The 23,070-nt window shown below is 44.0% G+C and overlaps 1 protein-coding gene across 1 annotated transcript in view; it reads left to right on the top strand.

Annotated features, from left to right (window-relative positions):
* USP31 (ubiquitin specific peptidase 31) overlaps positions 1–23,070 on the top strand; it is a 217,492-nt gene that overhangs the window by 174,683 nt on the left and 19,739 nt on the right. Inside the window, exon 15 of the mRNA XM_085629506.1 lies at positions 22,600–22,752. Within this exon, the coding sequence (XP_085485632.1) occupies positions 22,600–22,752 (153 nt within the window). The remainder of the gene's footprint in view (positions 1–22,599; positions 22,753–23,070) is intronic.

Consider the following 23,070-nt stretch of genomic DNA (forward strand, 5'->3'; position numbering starts at 1 on the left):
TTTGGAATAAAATGAATCATCTTTTTATAACCGCTCTGAATTTTTATGGTGATGTAGTAGGCAGGATAAATGTCACAATTTGTTCTTTTTAAAAGGCAACCAAAAATATCACCATCATTAAAGTAGAAAAAGCTAAACTCTGGAGTTTTGAGGGCAAGTTATATGCTTCCTCATTGCAGAATAAAAATAAATACCTGGTACATTGGGCAAGACGTTTATAGGGTTTAATTCTCTCGGACATCTGTTTCTTGGAAACTCACTTCTCCATCTTCAAGTTTTTTGTGTAATAGTTGGAATATTTCATGTCTATTCAGTTGGATTGCTGAATAATTTAAAATGAATATACAAGTTTAAATTACACCTATTGGTTCCCATACTTTGAGACCAAACCCGTGGATGACAGACAATGCATATCCTAGTCTGCTCAGCACTAGTTTCAGTCCCAATGGGTACATACTTCCTGTTAATTAGATATATCTTGCACCTGCCCGCCCCTGCCATTGCTCATGGTAACCACTGACTGACCTCAGTATAGTTGGGAGTTCATTCTGTCAGTAACATGTGGGATAGGTCAAATTCTTGCGTTTGCAGAAACAGGCTGGACCTGAAGGCAGTCAGTCTTCCTGGCATTTAAAACCTTCCTTCCTATGGTGTAGCTCTGAGTGTTGATGTTCCTTATTTGTAATACTTCAGGCCTCGCTTCGAAGGCAACAACAAGTAACCCTAAGCTCTCATGTTGGACAGGGGCTCTTTGAAATTTGGACTTGCAACTCCATATGTTCCTACAAGACTCCCGGATTGCTACACCTCAAACCAATCAGCCAGTAGCCATGAAGTCCTGAACCTCCACAGTGGGAAAAGATGGCAGAGGGGCAGGAGAGGCCGCGGCCGAAGGAGAGGTCCCACCCAAGTCCACTGGCAACAGGACGAAACAGTGGGGGACAATACGCGGAGCAAGGCTCAACGAGCAGGCCCCAGCAATCAACAAGTTTGATCACGAATCTTTCTTCAGTGATCCTCACGGCTGACGAGACCTCAGTCCTCGAAGGGGTTAGGTTTTATACCCACAGCCCGTTTTGACCGCTTTAAACTTAAATGTGAACTCTCTGAATTTTTTAGGAAACTTAAACTTAAGAGTTTCTTTGAAAAACAGCCTCCAGATAACACCCAGCCCCGTGTGAGCGATACAGGGCTTAAGGTTAAATCTACTTTTACCCCACCCCCTTATGCAGTTCCGCCTGAGATTACAGCCTTTGAACAGGCAGTTTCCAATGATATTGAAGCATTCATTGAACCTAACCTCTTTAAGAACATGAAGGCTAGCGAGTTCCAAGCTTTACATTCCTTGCAATCCAACACTAACATCGTGATAAAATCAGCTGATAAAGGTGGCGGTGTAGTAATTCAAGACACTGTTGCATATGACACGGAATGTAGACGCCTCCTGGATGATCCTATTAGTTACACTCCCCTAGACGTGGATCCTACCCAAGAACTCCAGAGTATTATTCATGATCTGGTTGAGGACGCAGAACTTCAGGGTTTTATCACGAAACAGGAAGCTACTTTCCTTACAGCCAGTAAAGGCATCATCCCTTATTTCTATACGTTACCTAAAATGCACAAGAACAGAATACCCCCACCTGGGAGCCCCATAGTGTACGGGATTGGTTCACTACTGGAACCCCTGTCACGCTACTGCGACTTTTTCTTAAAACCTCTTATCCAGTCAACCAGCACCTATTTGAAGGATACTAAGAGTCTACTGGCACTTCTACAGGAGATCATCATCCCTGATGGAGTTTCCCTACTGGTGACTATGGATATAGAAAGCCTCTATACTTGCATTCCACAGGACGACACCATTAATGTCATCAGGAGCACTCTAGAGTCTAGCGCTTGGAGTTACACAACTCCACGTGATTTGGTGGTCACTTGTGCTGCCCTCACATTGAAAAGGAACTTTTTTGAATATAAGGGCGATTTGTTCCTACAGTCAACTGGTACATCGATGGGCAGTACCTTTGCGCCTTCGGTAGCAGGGTTGTATGTGTTTGATTTTGAATGCAAGTACATCCTAGCTCTACAGAACCCTTTCTCGTCAAATATATTTTTTTGGAAAAGATATATCGACGATGTACTGATCATTTGGCAGGGATCGGAAGAATCCCTCCTGGAATTTTACAACTGGGTGAACGCTTGTGATCCTCACCTCAAGTTCACGCATACTCATGATAAAGATGAGATGATTTTTCTGGATGTGGTCATTACCAGGGTAGGCAACACTCTACAAACCAGAACCCATCATAAACCTACAGCAAAAAATAACCTGCTACATTTTTCGAGCTACCACCCTCGCCCATTGAGGGAAAATCTCCCTTTTGGCCAATATCTACGTCTCCGAGGTAATTGCAGTGAAGTTTCTACATATAAGAAACAAGCACAGGAACTCACTTGGAAGTTGAAAGATCGAGGCTACCCTGATAAAATCCTCTCAAAGTAACAAGCGAGCCCGCAACCAAAACAGGGAGGCCCTATTGGAAGTTTATGCTAGAGAAGACCAGGACTTCATACCTCTCACATGCGTTACCACCTACAACGCAGCATCTAATGCATTAAGCAAGTCTATCAGAAAACATTGGAATATACTGACAAGCAACAAACACGATTGGGAGAAACCCTTGTTCTCTTACAAAAGAGCAAGAAGCATTAAGGATTCTTTGGTACACACTCGCCCTAAAGCACAGGACAAGAATCAGGACCAGTCCATTGCCAGTGCGTGGGGCCTCCGCCCAGTTGTTGGCCACTACCCTTGTGGTTCATGCAGTGTCTGTCATCTGACATCCCCCTCTAAATACTTAATACTTGAACAAGGAAAACAATGGATACAGAAAATGCATACCCATTGCAATTCCACTGATGTGGTCTACCTAATAACTTGCCCATGCGGACTGAAATATGTCGGCATGACAAGTAGGAAAATTAAACCGCGTATTTGCGAACATCGCAGTACCATTCGTTGTCGCAAAGTAAGCACAAGACTCTCAGAACATTTTTTACTGTTGAACCACACAACAAATGACATGAGGTGGTCAGTCATTGAAAAATTGAAGCCTGGACCGAACATCCAACGGTTACTCTTTGAGAAAGAACAATGCTGGATTTATCGTTTATCTACTCACCTTATTGGATTGAATGACAATATCCCATGGAGTTCAATATTAAAGCACTGAGTTGTTGACCCAGCCGACCCATTTGGAATACTGCCTGAATAGCCTCTGTTTAGCTTAGCTTTAAACATCTTTTGATTGCTTATTTCCCTCACCAGCCCCCAACACTAGGGCAATTGAGGATGCTTTTATACTCGCATACCCCTAATGAAGTTTTTATAAAAATTTTTTTTTCATGATTTGAACCTTATTCTCAGTAAGTAGTCTCAATATGGTAATGAGCTCCTTCATTAACCAGACGCACTATCTATCTTCCGGTGTACATAGTAATGTGGTCCCGATTGATAAAGTTTGTCTATTCAATTGTTTACACAATGCTAAACGCCTTCTTCCCTGTGACCCGATACGAACGCACGCATTGGTTTTCATATTTAAACACCCGCCCCCAACCGCTGACATCACACGCTTACGCACGTAGGGGAAATCATGTGACGGGAGCCACGGAGTATTTACTTCCGTGTTCCACATTACTCACCAACATCCGGGCCGAGCAGGACAGATCCAGGTTGATCGCGGGAGTGTGCGAGCATGGAAGTAAGTTGGGGACCCCCTTTCACAGCTCTAGTAATTATCTGTTTGCTTTCCACCCTTACAGATACTTTAGCTCACTACCCCCCTCTCGGACCCATGATGTTAGTTGTACCAAGTACATGAGTAAGAGGATCATTTTTTCCATGCTGCTGTTTTTAATATCTTTCACTGCTAGACATGCACTGGAGCAACGGCGCCTGGCAAACACCATAGGCGCACGTTTTCAGCATGCCTACCACTTTCACGAGTCCGCTACCTTTCCGGCATACACAGCGGCTAAATAGCCACTACTATTGCACAATGTCTGCTGAATTCACAGAATACCATTTAGAGGACGCAGGCACAACTAGTGTACTGAGCTTCATAGAAACTCCTTTGTTGTTTCTATATGCTCCCTGCCAAGACGAGTAATACTCGTATTTAGGCGTTTTTTGGCTGGAATTGCTATCTGACACCCACTCCCGCTCCACAGCACGGGATTACCAAATTATTTGTTCACTCAATCGTGTAAAGGACAGTAATGTAATCAACAAAGTCATGTCTCTTTGTTCTTTATGTGTGTTTTGTCTGTTCTCTTTCCCTTACAGACCTTACTAGCCCCGGAATACTAGGATGGCTTTTCGGTAGAACTGTATGTTTTACCAGTTGATCTCCACAGGTTAGGGTGCGCCTTAGCGTGCACATACCGCCGTGGGGGTCCATGTGGTCCTGATGAATGCTTAGCCAACTGGGCATGACAAGCAGAAACATGTCGACCTTATTATAAATTGGACGAGCTTGGGTTAACCTAACCAACCGGCTCCAGTCCATCTCACTTGTTTTTATTGGTCTTTGGTTTGCCTTGTTAAATGAGTTGTTGGTTAAAACCATTTACCTTTTAAATTCACACCCACCTTCCCATTCAAAAACCAGCTCCGCTGTAATTCAGGCTTCGCAGCACACCAGGGAGGCACTCTGCCTCTCTGGTGGGAACCCAATGATGAAGCATGTCACCAACTAGGTTGGTGAGTGAGGGTTCTTTTAACAAATCCTTTTGGTTTTTGCCCACGCTGTTGCTCTCTTTTTGTTCCTTTTCCATGGTCACTCTTCTGTTGTTTAAATAATTTCCTAGGGGGAACAAGAGTGATTTTCCCTCACCCTCTCTTTGTTATTGTGGTGTTTATTAGCCAGCTAACATGGCCATGAAGCACTTTTCCTTTTGTCTCTCCATCCCTGCGGTATGGGACCATTTAAAGAATTGTGCGTATATTTTAGAAAGACATGCTGTATACCTCTGGATGATGCTGGAAGCAGATTAATCATTCAGTGGCACTGGAGCTAGTGGATCAGGGCAGTGGTAACAGGAGTCTATGGCTGCTCACTTTCATGCATTGATCAGAAATGGTCGAGCACACCCAGAGGGGGCGGATGCAGATTTGCTTGTGGCCCTGACACAATGCAAGATTAGTGGTGAGCGGCTGACTTCTGTAAAGGCATAGACCCCTTCACATTGACTGGTACTCCATCTTCACCACACCCAGCCCCTCAAAAAATGGTGCGGCAGATGGGGAAAAACTGTATTGCAGAGACAGTCTCCAGGTAATGCCAGTTGAGTGTTTTTTTGCAGGGTTTGAGTGGGGCAATAATTATTGAGAAAAAAAAATAGCCATGTAATGGCTTAGTGAACAGCTGCCAAAAAATTATAAATTGACCCAGGGCATGGTAGAATGAGCCACAGAGAAGGAAATTATCACGAAGCTCACTAGAAGCGATGCCAAATTAGCAGAAGATCTTACGACATGGGTCGTAATTATTAGACTGCTGCACGATCCTCCGCACAGCAGTCCACAGTGAGTGCCCTGCAATTCTGTCTAGAAAGACTAGAGACCTGTACAAGCAATAGATTAACACAGGCTCTACTTCAGACGGGTGCTGGCCAGAGTAGTTGGAGTAAAGAGATGTGTATGTGCACTATGTTGTGGGGTAGACATGAGAGGATGAAAGAGGATGGTTGGTAAGTTTTTAGGTCTCGCCTGGCGAACGCAGCGCATGCGCTGCTTTCGCCTTGGCGAGACTATTGTTGTCGCTTTCATTCGGAAGGGAGACAAATCATGTGCGCGCACGGACAGTCGATGTGCACGCGCATGGCGTCTCCCCTCTGGCTTCATTCAATGCTGCTCGCACGCGTGCACATCTCCTGTCCCTCCCTGTCTCCTGTTCGCTGTGCCTGCGCGGACAGGGGATGTGCACGCGGAGACAGCTTGTTTTTATTTACATCGCGACCGACAAGGTGCACCAGTTTCCCAAGCCGCACAAACCACAACACTGAGAAAAGTATGCTTTAAAAAGGCACAGGAAGCTTCTAACCACAAAATACTTGTTTTAAAAAGGGTAAATAACGTGAAATGTTTTCTCCAGTAACCGATAACCTTATTAATGTGCACAGACAAACCATTTATGTACTGCGCTCCTTAGCGTGAACCTCTTAAAAAAAAAAAAAAAAAAGAAAAAAAAAAATGGCTGTTATTTGTATACAAAAATATTTTAAAATATGGTAAATTCAATTAATTATTTTCACATGCAGTGTAAATATAAATTATTTCCTACTAGAAGAACCAGCAACTTACTACAAGTATGTAATCAGTGTATCATAAATCAAAAACACAACATTTTATACCTATACAAGTAGGAATACACGTACATATCCACAGAAACAGTTCGTGTCATCTCAGTATTTCAGTATCACACTATTGCACGACAACATATATGATCTCCCGCCATGCATGCAGGTGGTCACAGGTTTTAAAACCTCTGGACTTCTCCACAACTACTCCAACTCAGTTCACTAGTGACTTTCAATTAAACCTCAAATTTTGGATCTTCTCCATCGCTGCGTAGGACTTTGTGGGGTTGACTCCGCAGTCTTCTACGCAGTGCTGCTCTGAACGCAGAAATCACCCTTGGAAAAACATGCAATAACAGCCCATATGGCGCTACGCAATGATAACAGTCAACCATGTGTAGGGTGGCTAGGGGCTGTCCCCTTCTAAAAGCATAATTCTGCGGCAGACGCAAAAGCAACCCAGCCCTTTTTAGATGGCATGGCCCAATTACTTCTCGATTCCCCTTCTCCAGCTAAACATTCCTATCCAAAAACAAATTCCTAACCAACCATAACCCCGCCCCCATTCTATTCACCCATCCATCCATTTATCCACTGTCCATCAGTCCATCCATTTATTCATGCCTTAATTTATCCATCTGTCGTCCAATTATTCATTCATCCATCCATCCATCTATCCACTGTCCATAGCCATTCACTCTGCCCATCCATCTATCTACTCGCTCCGTCATCCCTTCATATATTCATTCATCCACTGTCCATCCCATCCATCAGCCTTCACTGTTAAGCCCTGCCCCAGGACATTACCTTCGCTCACACATCTAGGCATAGAGGTATAAAAAAAAAAAAATCACCGCTGAGATACCCAGTAGATTATTAGCACAGAAAATAGACTCTTAAGTAAAGTTGGAGGGTCACAAAATCGGCAACCACTGTACCAAAGTAGGGCAAACCTATCATACGCCACCCCCCCAAATGTACGTTCTCATTACGGAGTGGCTTGGGAAATCGCTGTTTTCTGTGCAACCCTGCAGATGCACCACGGATACCACTAATTCCAGAGGCAGGGACAATTCCACCCATTACAGTTTGGACCACGAGTGTCCACTAAAAAACACAAGCATTCAAAATGCAATAGGTCTCGCCTTTGATTAAGTTAAAGCCATTTGCTTTGCTAATGGTATTGTACAGCAAAGCAAATGGCTTTAACGTAATGAAAGGCGAGACCTATTGCATTTTTAATGCTTGTTTCAGGTTACTGCTAAGATGGGACAAAGTGGTCCTGTCATTGGGTGTGAGTGGTGAAGCAGAATAAACAGTCTTCTGACTGGACACTGTCTGCAGTTATCACAAGAAACTACGTGGAGAACTGACTTCATGTAAAGTGGTTGGGAAGGGCATTTATGTGGATTAATGAAGTATGCAATATTTTGCCTGTTGAGGTTTAATATAGTTTTGTTATACACTGATGATGCCAAAATTGAGCATATTGGCTTGCATTTTTTTTAATTAAATGTGGAAACTATGGAATAACTTCAAATAAAATACAGTACGTTTATCAAGAAAAGAATAACCCAACAAAAAATGTGATTAGGTGCATATTTAGACATTGTAAAAATAGCAGCTCTTAACAGAGGAAGAATAAATAATGGGATAGAAAATGCAATAATAGCTTTACTGGGGGAGGGGCAGTATGTGTGGCCAGAATTCCTCTTGAATTCTACTGAAAATGATTTTCCAATTATTTTAGAAGTCCTCTTGTCCTTGGGCAAACTACAAGGCTCTTTTTTCCTCTCTCTTAATCACAGGCACTGACTAAGATTATAATATTTATAGAAAAAAAGAAGTCTATTAACCCTGGTTCTTATAGATCTAGTCCGATAATTAACACCAATCTAAAAATGTGTTAAAAAATGATGGCCAAGCGACTGATCAGAATTATTACCTAAGTAATGGCAGCAAGGTTTGGTTCCTGGTAGAATTGATGACCTTAGTCGATCTTTTACCCTTTTACGATTACGGGTCTTGCTAGCTCCCTTTAGTGCTTCAGTTCGACACACTTTGTTAATGATCCTGCTTGATGCAAAAAAAGATGTTAATAGAGTAACTTATTTATGGCATGCTGTGGAGAGGAATAGCTTTTATCAAATGCATTCAGATTCTTTACAGCTTCCCTTAAACTAAGGTGCAGTGTATGGGGGAAAGAATCAAAGATTATAAAGATAGCATGTACTCGACAAGGACACTTCTCTTTGCCATGTGTTTAGAAACCTTCATATGAAAGCTTTCAGACTATAAGATCAATCCAATAGAACATATTGGTTATTTAACCAAGGTATAGTGGTGTTTGCTGACAATATCTCTGTAATGAACTTGGCTTTAGAAGTATCTATTAAATAGATACAGTGAGGTTAAGCTCTTCAGGGAAATCTCGGGGCATCTGCTAAACTAAAACCCAAAACAAAGATTCTGCCAAAAGCAGGATTATAGAAAAGCAGAAACCATTACATATCTTGGTGTAAACCTGATTGCTGATGTTGATAAATTGGTATCACTGAAATGTCCCACTAATCTCGAAGACAAAAAAAGCTATGAAATGTGGAATAGTGTGTATATTCAAGTATTATTGGCTGCTGTAATGTCATCAAGAGAACAATATCCTTTGAATTCTTATATTAGCTCAGAGCAATTCCATTAGCTCTAAGCATGGTTTAGTACAATAAACTATTTGATATTGCCGAACACCATACATTCAGGGCAAAATTTCCATCGTTAGTATTCCGGGTTTTATGGTTGTCGATTTGAGAAATGCCACAAAATTGAAGCAATTTGTTAAACATGACTAGCGCTATATTTTTCATTATATCTACAGGCTACAAAGAGATATTGATGGGAGGTTTGTACTAATAAATAGCCCTGAATATGCAAAATTAAACCTAGTTTGTATGTGTGCACAAAGAGACCAAATAAGTGCATGTAATGTGCTTGAAGGCAACTGTATAGCAATTTAAAAAGCCCTTGCTCATGCATATCAGCAGTGGAAGGTTAAATATCCCTAATCTTTTTTCTTTTTCTAACTTCTAAATGTAACCTGTTGGGGAGACACTCCAATCAACTTTAGTTCGAGGAATGTGTGGCTGTTGATACACATGCTGTGCATACTCCAGCCATCTAGTGTTGGGCTTGGATGTGTGCAAGTTGTTTATTCTTAGAAGAATTCTTCTAGAGTCACGAGGTAGTGTGACTTCACCTCTTACTTCCAAAGGCGTGGTCATCGGCTTCATTGTTAGATAGTTTTTTTTCCCCACCATTGGGTTCAGACATGTGCTTCTATGCTCCGAATTGACTTGGTTGCAGTGATCACTATAGAGTTTTCTTGTTCCCGATCTCACCATCAGTATTGTTTATGATCGTATTGGCCCCTTTCTTGCGTACCAAGTTGACGTTCCAGTTCAAGTTTGGAGCAGAGCGCCAGTCTGCTCCGGCGGGCCTCAGTTGTCGTGCCTTTTTTTCCATTGGTGTGGTCTGCCCTCAACATGTCTTCCCTGTGATGGAACGAATGCCTTTTCGATACAGCCCGTAGTGTTGTGCGAAATACCTCTGGGCCGATCTCCACCAAGTCTGCAATCTGTCTCCCATTCAAGCATGACGAGGCCTCTTGCAACACATGGCTCTCCTTTTGGTTGAAGAAGACTTTTCAAGACTGCTGGGCCTTCTTCTAAAGATGCCGCACAGTAGTGTAGAAGATACCCCAGATCTCTTTGGCACCCAGGACCTTGATTGGGGTGTAGGAGGCTGGCTCTGTATATACTATACCAAAATGAAGTATAGTGTGCACAGTCCAGTGGAACCCTAAAGGTAGGCAGAGGTAAAAGTAGATAGCACCTTACTCTCTATTTGTGGTAGTGTGGGCGGGCAGTAAGCCTTTATCCGAGGGTAGTGTTAAGCATTTGTTGTAAACACTCAGGCAGCAAATATTGTCATACACTCAAAAACTGAACTCAGACCAATTTGCATAAAAAATATTACTTAGTTATATTTATTATCTAGAACCAAGCAAACCTGACACAGGTAAGTGTAAATGGTACTTTACAAGACAAGTTGAACAAAACAAGCAAGCTGAATGAAAATGACTTTGTTACAGGTTTGTAAACACTTTGAATACAGTTGAAATTACTGTTAGATTACTTTTGATTACTTTACAGATTACTTTATGGATTACTTTTTCTACTGTGTGATATGCCTAGATATCACACTCAGACATTTCCTAGAGAAAAGGTAAGTAAAGCAGTTTTTAGATAATTTGCAGTTTTTCAAGTTCTCATACAAAACCAACTCAACACTTGGAACAATTTTCAAGGAAAAACAGTTGGTGTATTCCTATGGAAAAAATATGGTTATCGGTTAACAGGTAAGTACTTGGTTGTGGCAGTTGGTATTCTGGGGTTAGAGCCAGGGTTCCCCCAGGGTAAAGGATGCACTCTTGAAACACCCTCAGCGGCACTAGGGCGGCCGGGTGTAGAGTGCTGAGGCCCAATGTGTCCAATAGGGGCTGGGGGCCTCCGGTTGGCAGCTGCTCACAGCAGGCCACAATGTTGTGGGAGCAAAACTCCTGGTGTTAGGCTCAGGGCAAAGGGGGATCTGAGTTAGCACCCAAAGTACACCCGCATCGGCGGCTGGGTGCAGGGTGCTGTTTTGGCATTGAGTACCCTGTTTTCAATGGGATTGCCGGTTTTGTTTTTTGGCTGTAGGCTCAGTCCAGGAAGTCTTCCAGGAGGAACCAACAGCAGGGCTGGTAATTTGCAGGGCTCTGGGACGTAGATGCACCTCAGGTTCTTTTCTCCAGGGCGCAGGTTGGCTGGATGCAGGGGTGTCTTTTGAGGTTGGTTTCATCTTAACGGGCCACTTGTGGTGGCGGGGGGGTGGGAGGGTCTCCGTGCAAAGGCTGCAGGCGTTGTCTGGGAGTCTTGGAGGGGTCTACCCATGGTGGACTCGGACTCTGGAGCGCTGGGGTACCTCACTGGGACCAGTGGGCCACTCGAACTCACGCCGTAGGCGACTGGTGCTGTGGAGGTTTCAGGCGTCTGGTTTCTTTGTCCTCAGCAGATGCCCTCTGAGTGCAATTTTCATTAAATCCCACACTGGCATCATTGTGGGTTTAATGTGCTGAGAAGTTCGATACAAAACTTCTCAGTTTTCAGTAAAGCCATTATGATGCTGTGGAGTTCGTAATGACAATCTCCCAGCACCATATAAACTTAATGACATTGCTGCACTTACAATGTCTAAGAATTGGTCTAGACACTGTAGGGGTACAGGGCTCATGCACCTGTAACCTCACCACTGATCTAGTGCCCCCAGCTAGAGGGGTGGCTGACCTATGCCAGGGCAGTGGGTTGTAGGCACAACACACAGGGATATGTGCCATGCGACTCTTCACTTTGTTTTGCACCAAAACACGCAGCCTGCAATGGCTGTGTGTGTGTGTGTGTGTAAGTGTGTGTGTGTGTGTGTGTGTAAATGTGTGTGTGTGTGTAAGTGTGTGTGTGTGTGTGTGTAAGTGTGTGTGTGTGTGTGTGTGTGTGGGGAAGTGTGTGTGTAAAAGTACAGGGCCTCTAAGGGTGGCACAATAAGTGCTGCTGCCCTTAGAGGTCTTTCCTGGCCACAGTGCATTTGGTACCCATGGTACATTTTACAAGGGACTGACATGGGCAGAGAGGTGCCAATTGGGGATACAGGGTACAGTTTTGGAAAGAACACAGGCCCTGGGAACCTGATTAGCAGGGGCCCAGGGCACATCAAGTCAAAGTGCATTAGTAGTCTGGCAGAAAGTGGGGGTGTTACTGCAACAAAAACCCAGCTTCCTACAGGAGAAACATCACCTAACGCCTTCTGTTGCTGATCTGGAGACTTTCTCACTTGAAGAAAGTTCTAGTGCGACTTCAAGATTGATTATCTCCTGCTGGCTCAACAGGTCGGGATTACAGCTCCCCACCACACCCTCGACACTTCTCCGAGATTCTACCCCCAAGGGGCATTTAGACGCTCTAGGCCCAAAGATGCAGGCTTCTGATTGCCACTGCCTTCTGGTCATGGCTGGCACAAACAGTGAATTTTGGATATGCTCAGGGGCATCTCGGTGCCGAAGAAAATCTTTAAAAATCAAAGCCCTGAGGACACCCCACTCCTGGCTACTCACCAACCTGACCATCGGATCCGAAACCTTCAGTCTCGAGTACAAACCAATGTTGATGCCGAAACACACTGCTCCAATTGGTAGACCAGCCCACAAACCTCTTGAACCAGTCTTTCAGAGTTTTCAGGAGCATCTTGAGGCCCAACAAAAACAGATTGTCACCCACCCTCAAACGGGCCACATTCTCACACAGCCACCGATGCCAGATCCTAGGCCTTGCAAGACACAGCTTAGTTTTGAAGAAGCTCTGAAGCCCCCTCCTCTTCCAAAGCAGTGAAAAAATCCCCAAGATAAAGCCAATAGTCCTCTTTTGGACACCATACTGCCTCCACCTTCTTATGCTCCACCCAGACCCCCATCATCACATCCCCTCCACCTTCTTTACCTGACCCACTATCCTACACTCTACAGGGGTCACCACACTCTGACACAGGGGGACATGCTGTGGGGGACACTTATGATGTACTCCCACATGGAGACCCTTGGGACGCATGATGTAGATCTGCCTGCAGATACTGATCCCGAACTCTACCCTGCCCAACCTTCTCCACTGGATGATACCTCATCTTACCACGAGGTTCTATGTAGAGGTGCTGCTTATCACAACGTAGAGATTCATAAGGAGCCCATTGAGGAGGACTTCTTCTTTGAGACTGTCCTCTGCACACCGCTCCATGAAGTATCTGCCTATGCTATAGGGATGCTGAAGCCAGCCCCTGATATTTTCAAGGAGCCAGTTAAAGCCAGAGTCCTCACCCCTCTGGTTGATAAAAAATACAAGGCCTCCCCTTCAGATCCTCTATGTATTAGAAGCCAGTTACTACCAGATTCCTAGTGGGTCTCACCCCGCTCTTAAAAGGGTGAATGCTCAGGACACCAACGATGCTCCTTTGCTGGACAATGAGTAAAATAATATGTGCGGCTGGTAATCAAGTTGCAGACCTGTCTGCCGACCATTGGCATCGCCAGTTCCATTGGTTTACTCTAGATATGACTGGACCCATTGGGCCGAAATGGAGGAACTCCTCCAACCCCTGCCGGAGGAGCACTGCACCAGGGGCAGAGAGTTGGTCACAGAAGGCAAGCTGATTCCTAACACAATCATCACATGTGCTCCAGCTGCTGCTGACACTGCTGCTTGGGGGATTAACTCAAGTCTCCTCCTCCGCAGTCATGCCTGGCTCCATGTCTTTGGCTTCAAGTCAAATGTAAAGCAGCATCTCCTCAACCTGCACTTCAATGGGGAACATCTCTTTGGGCCTAAGGTTGACAAGATGCTGGAGAAAATAAAAAAATCTATAGAAACAGCAAAAGCCATGGGCGCCTTAAAGACTCCTTCCTTATTGGGGTCTTTTCCTGCTCTGCTTATCACGGAGCCACCAACACTACCTCCCCTAAAGCCTCTGTGTCCTTCCAGAGTCGGCCTGCCCAACCAACATCCACCAGGGGCTACTTCAGAGGTGGCTATCGCGGAAATAGCACCAAAGGTAGCCCTCCTAACGGTGCCACTCAGCGAAGCAATGACTTGCTACTCCGCCCCCGATCACACAGCACCTGGTGGAGAGGGATTGGCTGCAGATGTTCTTCCCCACTTTGCAACACGTCACTTCAGACCAGTGGGTGTTAGATGTCATCCAACACGATTACTGCCTAGACTCTCCTTCACACCACCCAACATACCAACCCTCAGACCTGCCCTCTCCCCAGAACACCCTCTGCTTCAGGAAAAGGTCCAAGCTCTTCTCCTCAAGGGCCATAGATCCTATCCCACAACACCTACTGGGCTCAGGGGTGTATTCCCTATACTTCCTTATTCCCAAGAAGGATGCGTCTCTCACGCCCATTCTGGACTTCAGCCTCCTAAACCAGTAACACTTCCATATGGTCACCCTTGAGGGTGTCATACCTCTGTTGCAGCAAGGTGACTTCCTGGCGGCACTCGACCTTAAAGATGCCTACTTTTACATTACGATTTATTTGGCACTACCTCCGGTTTGTGGTAAGTGGTCGACATTGCCAGATCAAAGTTTTGCCTTTCACAGTAACCACTGCACCCATTACAAAATGCCTTGCAGTACAAGCAGCGCATCTGCTAAGACAGGACATTCATGTATTTCCATACCTAGATTATTGGCTGATGGAGCGCAACATGACTACAGTGTTGTGAACACACAAACCGCAATAGACCTACTACACAAATGGGGCTTCACCTTCTATGTTGTAAAGTCCCATCTCCAGCCCCTTCAAGTTCAACTGTATCTGGGAGCTATCCTCAATTCAGATGTCTGCAAGGCATATCCCAGTCCTGCAAGACTACAGTATTTCCAAACATTGTTGCCTCTTTTTGCCAATCAACCGGTCACACTAAGGACATCTTGCGTGGTTTGATTCTGCCTGTTCAACAGCAAATAGGGAACTGCGTAGGGCACTAACCACCAAGCCAAGGAGCACAGCAGAGGTACAAACAGCCAGGAAACACTACAAATAAAAAATAGCTGAAAGGGATGCTGCATTACTGACGGAACAGTGGGAATTGCTGGTTGGAAGCGCTAATTTGAAGAGCAGCGGCCCCTTCTGGTCAGCCGTCAGGAAAATGCGAGACATGGGCAAACATCTATCCCCAATTAGCTGTAATATAACCAGCAGCATTTGGGAGGCCCATTTCTCCAAAATATATGCTGCCCCTCCCGAGGAAGTAACTATCTCTGCCCCTGGACAGCTGCGCGACTTACAGATTGACCTTTATGAGGTAGAGGTAGCCATCAGAGAGAGCCTTGGTAACAAGGCCCCAGGTCCTGATGGACTCCCTATAGACGTTATTAAGCACAGTCCGGATCTATGGGCACCAATTCTTCTTAATGTTTTTAATAGCCTGCCAACAGTGCCCATGCCCAAAACTTGGGCCACCATTATTATAGTCCCAATTTTTAAAAAGGGCGACAGATCAGATCCAGTTAACTACCGCCCGATCTCGCTCTTGGATAATACCTTAAAAATTCTCGGTCGAGTTATCTATAACAGGGTGGTAGAGTGGACCGAAGATACAGATCTATTGGACCCGTGCCAGATGGGATTCAGGAGCAAGGTGGGCACGGTGGAGCAATGTTTGAACTTAAAGTTGATAATTGATAAAGTATAACGTTGCTCGATCGTCCCCTATTTACCTTGCATTCATGGATCTCTCATCCGCTTTTGATTTAGTCAATAGATCCAAATTGTGGGCCATGCTTCTTAATTATGGACTGGATGAGGCCCTTGTAAATTTCCTGGCTTACCTTCACACCGATCTTAAGGCACAAGTCAGGATTGGGATGGGTGGAGAAGTATCCGGAGCCATAAAAATAGGCAGGGGGGTCAGACAGGGGTGCGCTTTAGCATCCCTGTTGTTTATTATTTATATTAACGGCCTAGCTAAAGCACTGAAACAAGTGACCAAAGACGTCCCAATTATTCAGGGGCACCCATTGCCAGTTCTATTATACGCAGACGATGCGGTCTTTATGGGCCGCACTCCAAATGCCCTCCGTTTGCTTGTTGAAACTTTCGTTCAACACATGGAGGCCCTAGATCTGCGTGTAACTTTAAAAAAATCTTTTATTATGCCATGTGGGCCTGGGAAACGATAGCTCAATACTATACATATAGGGTCAGATAAATTAGAATCTGTAACCTCATTTCCATATCTAGGGTTGGTTTTCGCTGCGAACGGCTCATGGAGTGGGCATTCTGCCCACGCCGTGGGCAAGTTCTCGAAAGCCACCAATTCTATATTGAGACTTTCACGTCTAAAGAAAATAGGCGCCATTAGAGCTATTTTAAATTTTTTTAGATTATAGTGCATTCCTGTAGCCACATATGGGGCTGAGGTCTGGGGATCGGGGAAAAGTCCCGGAATTCAGCGTGAAGAGAGTCGTTTTTGTAGGAAAATACTGGGCGCCCCAATTTCATCTTCTGAATTCATTTGTCATAAAGAACTAAACCTCCCCTATGTTTGCGACTTTATTAGAACTAGACCAGCTCTATTCTGGATTAGGATCTGGAGGAACAACTCAGCAACTTTAACACAGGACATTATAAAAGACTGCCTCAAATATGACCACGGCTTATCAATCCCTTGGCTTGCGGGAGTTTTAAAAACATTGCGTGCCGTGGACAGAGGCGATCTTTTCTCCGACCCATCCAGAGTTGAGCCTAAAGACAAGGTTGAGGTCAAACAAGCACTATATGAACTTTTTAATACAGAAAGAATGGGAAGGGAAATACTTAAACCTACTGTTGTTACATACATAGGGAATGATCTGTGTAGGCAACCACTTCCACCCTACCTTACCCTCCCCATGTCCAACTGGGAAAGGTCCTTGTTATTTCGTCTTAGGGCAGGCTCTGTGAAATTTTTATTGGGCTTTCCCCTGGGTGATCACCACACAACACAATATAACCCATGTCCGTGCGATGGCATTAGTACACAGAACGATTTGCACTTTCTATTCTTCTGTAAATTTTACTTAAAATATATTAATTGGTTTTTAACCCCTTATTTTAGAAAACAAAGACCCCTCTCCTTGGGGGAGTCTTGCTCAATGCTATTTTCCCTGGATACAGATGAATTAATTTTTCGCACTAGCACTTTTTTGAGACTGATAACACGCGTACGTAAAACGATGGAAAACCCCTGAAAATTGATTGATGAGAGCTGTATTGGTTTTTAATAACTATGAAATTGTATTTTGATTTATTGCGAAAACGAATTGCTCTTATTGTTGTACTTTTATGGATTTTAAGAAATTCGAATAAAGGTCTCTTGAACTTGAACTTGCGTGGGGGACCATAGTACCCCACGCAAGATTGCACATGCATTCGCTGCTGGAATGCTTAACGCAGCAGTTGTAATGCTTAATGCACCAGTGGTCATTGGGAAAATCTAGTGTTGATCAGCCCCCACGCCTCTCTCACTTCAGTGGTGGAAAACCAACAACTTGCTACGGGAGCTGCTCTTTTGTGATCCAGTTCTGCTGATCACTCTCACCACTGAAGCATCCCTCCGTGGATGGGGAGGTGCACTTACAAAATCGGACTGTGCAGAACCAGTGTGGTCCCACTCACATGGACCTCCGCATGAACTATCTGGAGCTGCTAGCTGTCAATGTAGCTCTCAAGGCCTTCCTTCCCCACATAGTGGACAAGGTACTCCTTGCACAGACAGGCAACATGACCGCCATGGGGCACCCGCTCCTCATAGCGTTCTCAGTTAGCTCAGTCCGTCTAATGATGTGCGCTCTGCCACAGGATTCACATATTGACGGAATACCTACTGGGAGTGGACAACAACTTTGCTGACCTCAGCAGGATGCGGGAGCAAGTCCATGAGTTGTAACTCCACCTGGCAGTCCTTCTTTGCTACTTCCAGCGATGGGGGTTTCCGGATATGGACCTCTTTGCCACAGCAGAATGCACAAAATGCCCAAACTTCGCCTCCAGATTCGCACACCCATAGTCCATTGGAATGCATTATGAATGAACTGTTAAGGGGTATTTGCCTATGCTTTTCCACCTCACCCCTCATTACATTCCTGGTTCGGAAGCGGAGGTAGACCTCCCTCATCCTCTTCCTAGTGGCTCCCACCTGGGCCACACAACCATGGTTCACCACTCTCCTTGAACTTTCGAAGGTTCTGCACAAGTCTCCCCAACAGGCTGGACCTTCTCACTCAGAACCATGGAGAAATCGGACATCCCTTGCAGCTTGGCTCCTGAGATCTTAGAATTTGGCTATCTCAATCTACCCCCAGAATGCATTAATGTTCTTATAGACGGGCGCAGGCCAACTTCTCGTGCATACTGTGCTTCCAAATGGAAGAGATTTATCTGTTACTGTCCCTCAAACCATATTGACCCTCTGCCAGCCAGAGTTCAGAACATCGCCTCCAATTTTGGTACTCCTGGCAGCTATGGCTGCAAACCTCCAAAATAGGAACGTGTCGCTATTGAGAATTCCAGTCATCAAAACTTTTATGGAAGGACTCCAGAGTATTTCCTCCCCGGGTACCTACAGCCTTGATGTAGAACCTTAATATTGCCCTCACAAGACTTCTGGGTACCCCGTTCGAGCCCCTCCAGATATTTCCTTTACAGTTCCTTTCTTGGAAGGTAACTTTTCTAATAGCCATCACATCACTCCTTGTTAGTGAGCGCCAGGCTTTAACATTAGAAGAACCTTTTCTTCACGTTTATAGAAATAGGGTGGTCCTTCGTACCAACCCTAAATGTCTTCCATTCCACTTTAATCATTCTATAGAACTTCCAGTCTTTTTTTCACAACCTGACTCAGTTGATAGAAAGGGCTCTTCATTCCTTAGACGTCTAACAAGCCCTAATGTACTTAATAGATAAAACAAAAGGATTTAGAAAGACTAAGCAACTGCTTGTTGCTTTTTCTGAACCACATAAAGAAATGGCCTGATTAAGATCAGGCATAGCTAGATGGATAGTCAAAACCAGCCAAACTGGTTACACGAAAGCTAAGAGGTTTGCAAGCTCAACCCTAGAACCCATTGCACCAGAAAGAAAGGGCCTCAGTGACCTTTCTTAGCAACATCCCAATAGATAACATTTGTAAAGAAGATACCTGATCTGCACCACACAGTTTCACAAAGCACTACTGTGTAGATGTATTAGCCCGCCAATGAGCAAATATTGGCCAGGCTGTACTATATGCTAGCCAACGCTTAGGGAAGGACTGCTTTTCAGTCTGTGCACAGCATTTGCATCTCCAGCCACACATGCCTTGAACAGAAAGTGTTACTTACCCTGTAAGCATCTGTTCGTGGCCTGTAGTGTTGTAGGTTGACATGCGCCCTTCCCCGGATGCCTTTGGCTGTTGCGGATGCCATGACTTTCTGCCACCCTTGTATGGTCAACTCTCAATTTCTCTTTCCTGTGTTACTCTGCTCCAGGCATCCTCACCCGTTGTGTGGAAAAACAATCTAACAGTGGAGCTGATGACCATGCCCATGGCAAGTAAGAATTCTTCGAAGAAAATCAACTGATACACATCCGAGCCCAACACTAGATGGCAGGAGTATGCACAGCATATGCATCTACATCACTACATGGCACAAACCGATGGTTACAGGGTAAGTAACATTTTTCTTTTTGTGGAAGCAGATGGTTCTTTCTTAATCTTTCAAAAGAAGGCTAAAAGCAAAACATTTTTTTGCTCTGAAAAAAACCTGTCATAGTAGTCCCTGGAACTGAAGAAACTAGTTTGTGTAGTTGTGCTTCTTGGGAAAGGGTAGAATGTCATCATTCACAATAAAGTTAGCCAGTGGCCGAAGTGGGCTGATCCACTGCCCCATGCTCTAGGCTGAATTAAAGCCCCTGTAACTTAATAGATTACAAATATTTTGAATAAAATCAAAAGGTCTTTGCTAACACCATGCCTAAAATTATGGAGTCTTCAGCAAACAGTGCGATAGGAAGAATGGTTAACTTTTTAATTCTAAACATTTGACTGACTGGTTCAAATTCATCTGTGACCACTGTCAAGCACACTTATCACACTTTCACCTTAACTGTACCCACCCCTGACCCCTAATACCACCCTTACCTCCCTTTTCTTCTGTCTACCTCAAGCCTTAAAGTCACGCTCACCTCCCTTTACCTCTACTCCCCCCTGAACCCTAAACTCTCCTTTACCCCCTTTACATCTATCCACCCCCGAATCCTCAAGTCACCCTCACCTCCCTTTACCTCTACCCATCCCTGAAATCATTGTATTAAATAACGTAAAAAGTATGCCATTGAAGAAAAAAAATAGCTACGTGTTCAAGTACTGCGTATAAAACATATAAATACTTACCAGCGTGGTACTGATCTGCATGGTAAAAACTACATGATCAAGGTATTGCTTGGCAAAGGATGGTTTCCATCAGGCAGAACACATTCCTCCCTCTCCCTTCCTTTCTTAAACACTCTCCTGATTTCACCCTAGCGCCCATAAATGTTTTGGTGGCATTGTTGGTTGTTTTATGCCGTTCAGTTTGGCTGGTGGGCACCTTCGCCTCTGACAGTCTTTCCCCACCCTCCCTCCACCCCCCACACCCTATACTGTAGGTCTCACCTGTAACAAAGCATGGGCTGTTTGCAAGAACGACAAACGGTTTTCTTCTTTTATTTCCTTAATCTTCTTTGTTCTTTCTCAAATCTTCTCCACACACTCATATGAAGTCAATCCATAATGACATATTGGCATCAATAAAAACGCCAAAGTGAAATCAGTAGCCAACACGTGTTTCGTCTCGGGTGAGTTGCCGGGCGACTTCCTCAGGGCTACAATAATAACAATAAAGATTGTTCTATTCAGGACATTTGTCACTCATAAATAATATTCTCACAAAATCTGAGTGCAGAAAAGGCCAAGCTAAAAGTGCAAGTGTGACTCAGATAGAGGGAAGTAAGTGACCATAATCTATTAGCTAAATAAAAGACCCTGATATATTGTTGTCTGTGAATTCCCATCTTAGATAAATGAGAGCTAAGAAGCATTTTGAAACGTAAAGTGTGATTTTATGACACGTATCGGACAACAGAACCTATACTGTGTCTCGTAGGTTATCCTCTAGACATACTGATACGAACATATTTCTTAGTTGTGTTGGCTACTGATTTCACTTTGGCGTTTTTATTGATGCCAATATGTTACTATGGATTGACTTCATATGAGTGTGTGGAGAAGATTTGAGAAAGAACAAAGAAGATTAAGGAAATAAAAGAAGAAAACCGTTTGTTGACCTATCGGACTCTAAATCATTTTTTCTATAATTGTTATTGAGAATTGTTGTTTATAGGCTCAACTGCCTGGCTCATGCTCGGGAACGTCTTTCTGTATTTCAGTTTTTTCCTTTTGTTACTTCTGTGACGGAGGAACATTGGGGCATAGGTGGCTGTTCCCCGTGATGTCCCCTAGAGCTTCTTTCAGATATTGACTTATACTACAGACAGGATTTTGGATGTGCGCAAGGCTGTAACCCTGCCACGGTTTGAAGTTACATTGTTTGCAAGAACGTTTGTTTACTTGGAAGGAGCTTTGTCTAACTTTCAGCCAAGTTGCACAGAAGCCCAGCTACTGTACTACATGGCTAGAAGAATTTGACAAAGCCTGTGGCTCTCCCGTAGACAAGTCCTATTGGCATTGCCAATGCTTGTTACTCACAGGTGCATGCACCATTGATTGAATATTTCAGAAGCAAAGGCAGTCTGGCAAAATGCATAAGCAAAAAACCAAACCTGAACTGAGTTGCTGTTACTGATGTCTACTAAAGATGTTGCCTCATTGCTTGCTTTCATTAGTGCTTACTAACCTAGTCATTGTTCCCTTGATGCAACAGTGTGATATTGGTAAAAAGTTGTAATCGCCACATGCATGTTTTTCGAATTCAAAAATTTAGCGAATCCTATTTGCAAAACAACATCAAGCTTTTATACATCTGTTTTATCATTGTTACCATCGAGTTGTTCCACGGTGTGAACAGATCGTGTTTGGAAGAGAATATGCATAAATATTTCTGTGATTTAAAGGACTTGACATTTTGATTTCTGAACCATTCCTAAGGGATTACATTGACAAGGAAGTAATGGGTATTTCACAACTAAAACTTGGTGTACACCACGCCACATACCCAGTTTTAGTGACTGCAGCTTCAAGAGTACCGCGCCACAAATGAGTCTTCTTGATTCTGAGCCCATCAGCATATCAAGAAATTATTGGGGTTTGATTCCTCAAGCTTGTCCACGAAGTTTGCTTGAGCTCTCCACCACCGATTCTCTAAAAATGTTTAGTTTTAAGTTCTATAAAACTATGTCATAGCCATTGTGCTGGACACACTCTTTTGTTCCTTCTTTGTTGTGTCTCACAGTTCAATTTCTCATGGTTGTCTCTGTGAATATTTTAAAGTTTGTACACATGTGCGTTCTAATAATTCTTTTCTCAGCTTTGTTTGAACAATCCTCTCCACCCCTGAAGTAATGTTTCTCTCTTTCAGGTTCCACAAGCTCTTCTCTCTGTGACCACTGGGTGAGCAGGCTTCCAGGTAGCAAACAGCCTAGTGTTACCTCTGCAGCCTCCTCACGGCGCACCTCTTTGGCCTCACTGTCAGAATCAGTGGAACTGACAGGCGAGAGGAGCGAAGATGATGGTATGTATGCATAGCACAAGGTTTTCTAGTTCAGAGGCAAGTTTTTGTGTGCTTTACCTACTTATTATGAGGAATTATAGACCACAATCTTAGCTGGTTACTACAAACATTAGGCCCTTTTCTAAAGTTTTTTTTACATTTGTGTATTGGGTTGGTCCTTAGCTGTCTGCTATAAACCAAAATTAATAAAGGCAATTTAGAGCAGACTTACAGAATACAATGGCCCTGCAGAATTAAGAGATGTGATTATTTTTCTCCTTTCTCTTCTCAAGTGACTGAAGCAGCATCAGGGAATCGAAGGAGAAAAGCACAATTTTT

Source organism: Triturus cristatus, chromosome 10, assembly GCF_964204655.1.
Source record: "Triturus cristatus chromosome 10, aTriCri1.1, whole genome shotgun sequence".
NCBI classification, from domain to species: Eukaryota; Metazoa; Chordata; class Amphibia; order Caudata; family Salamandridae; genus Triturus; species Triturus cristatus.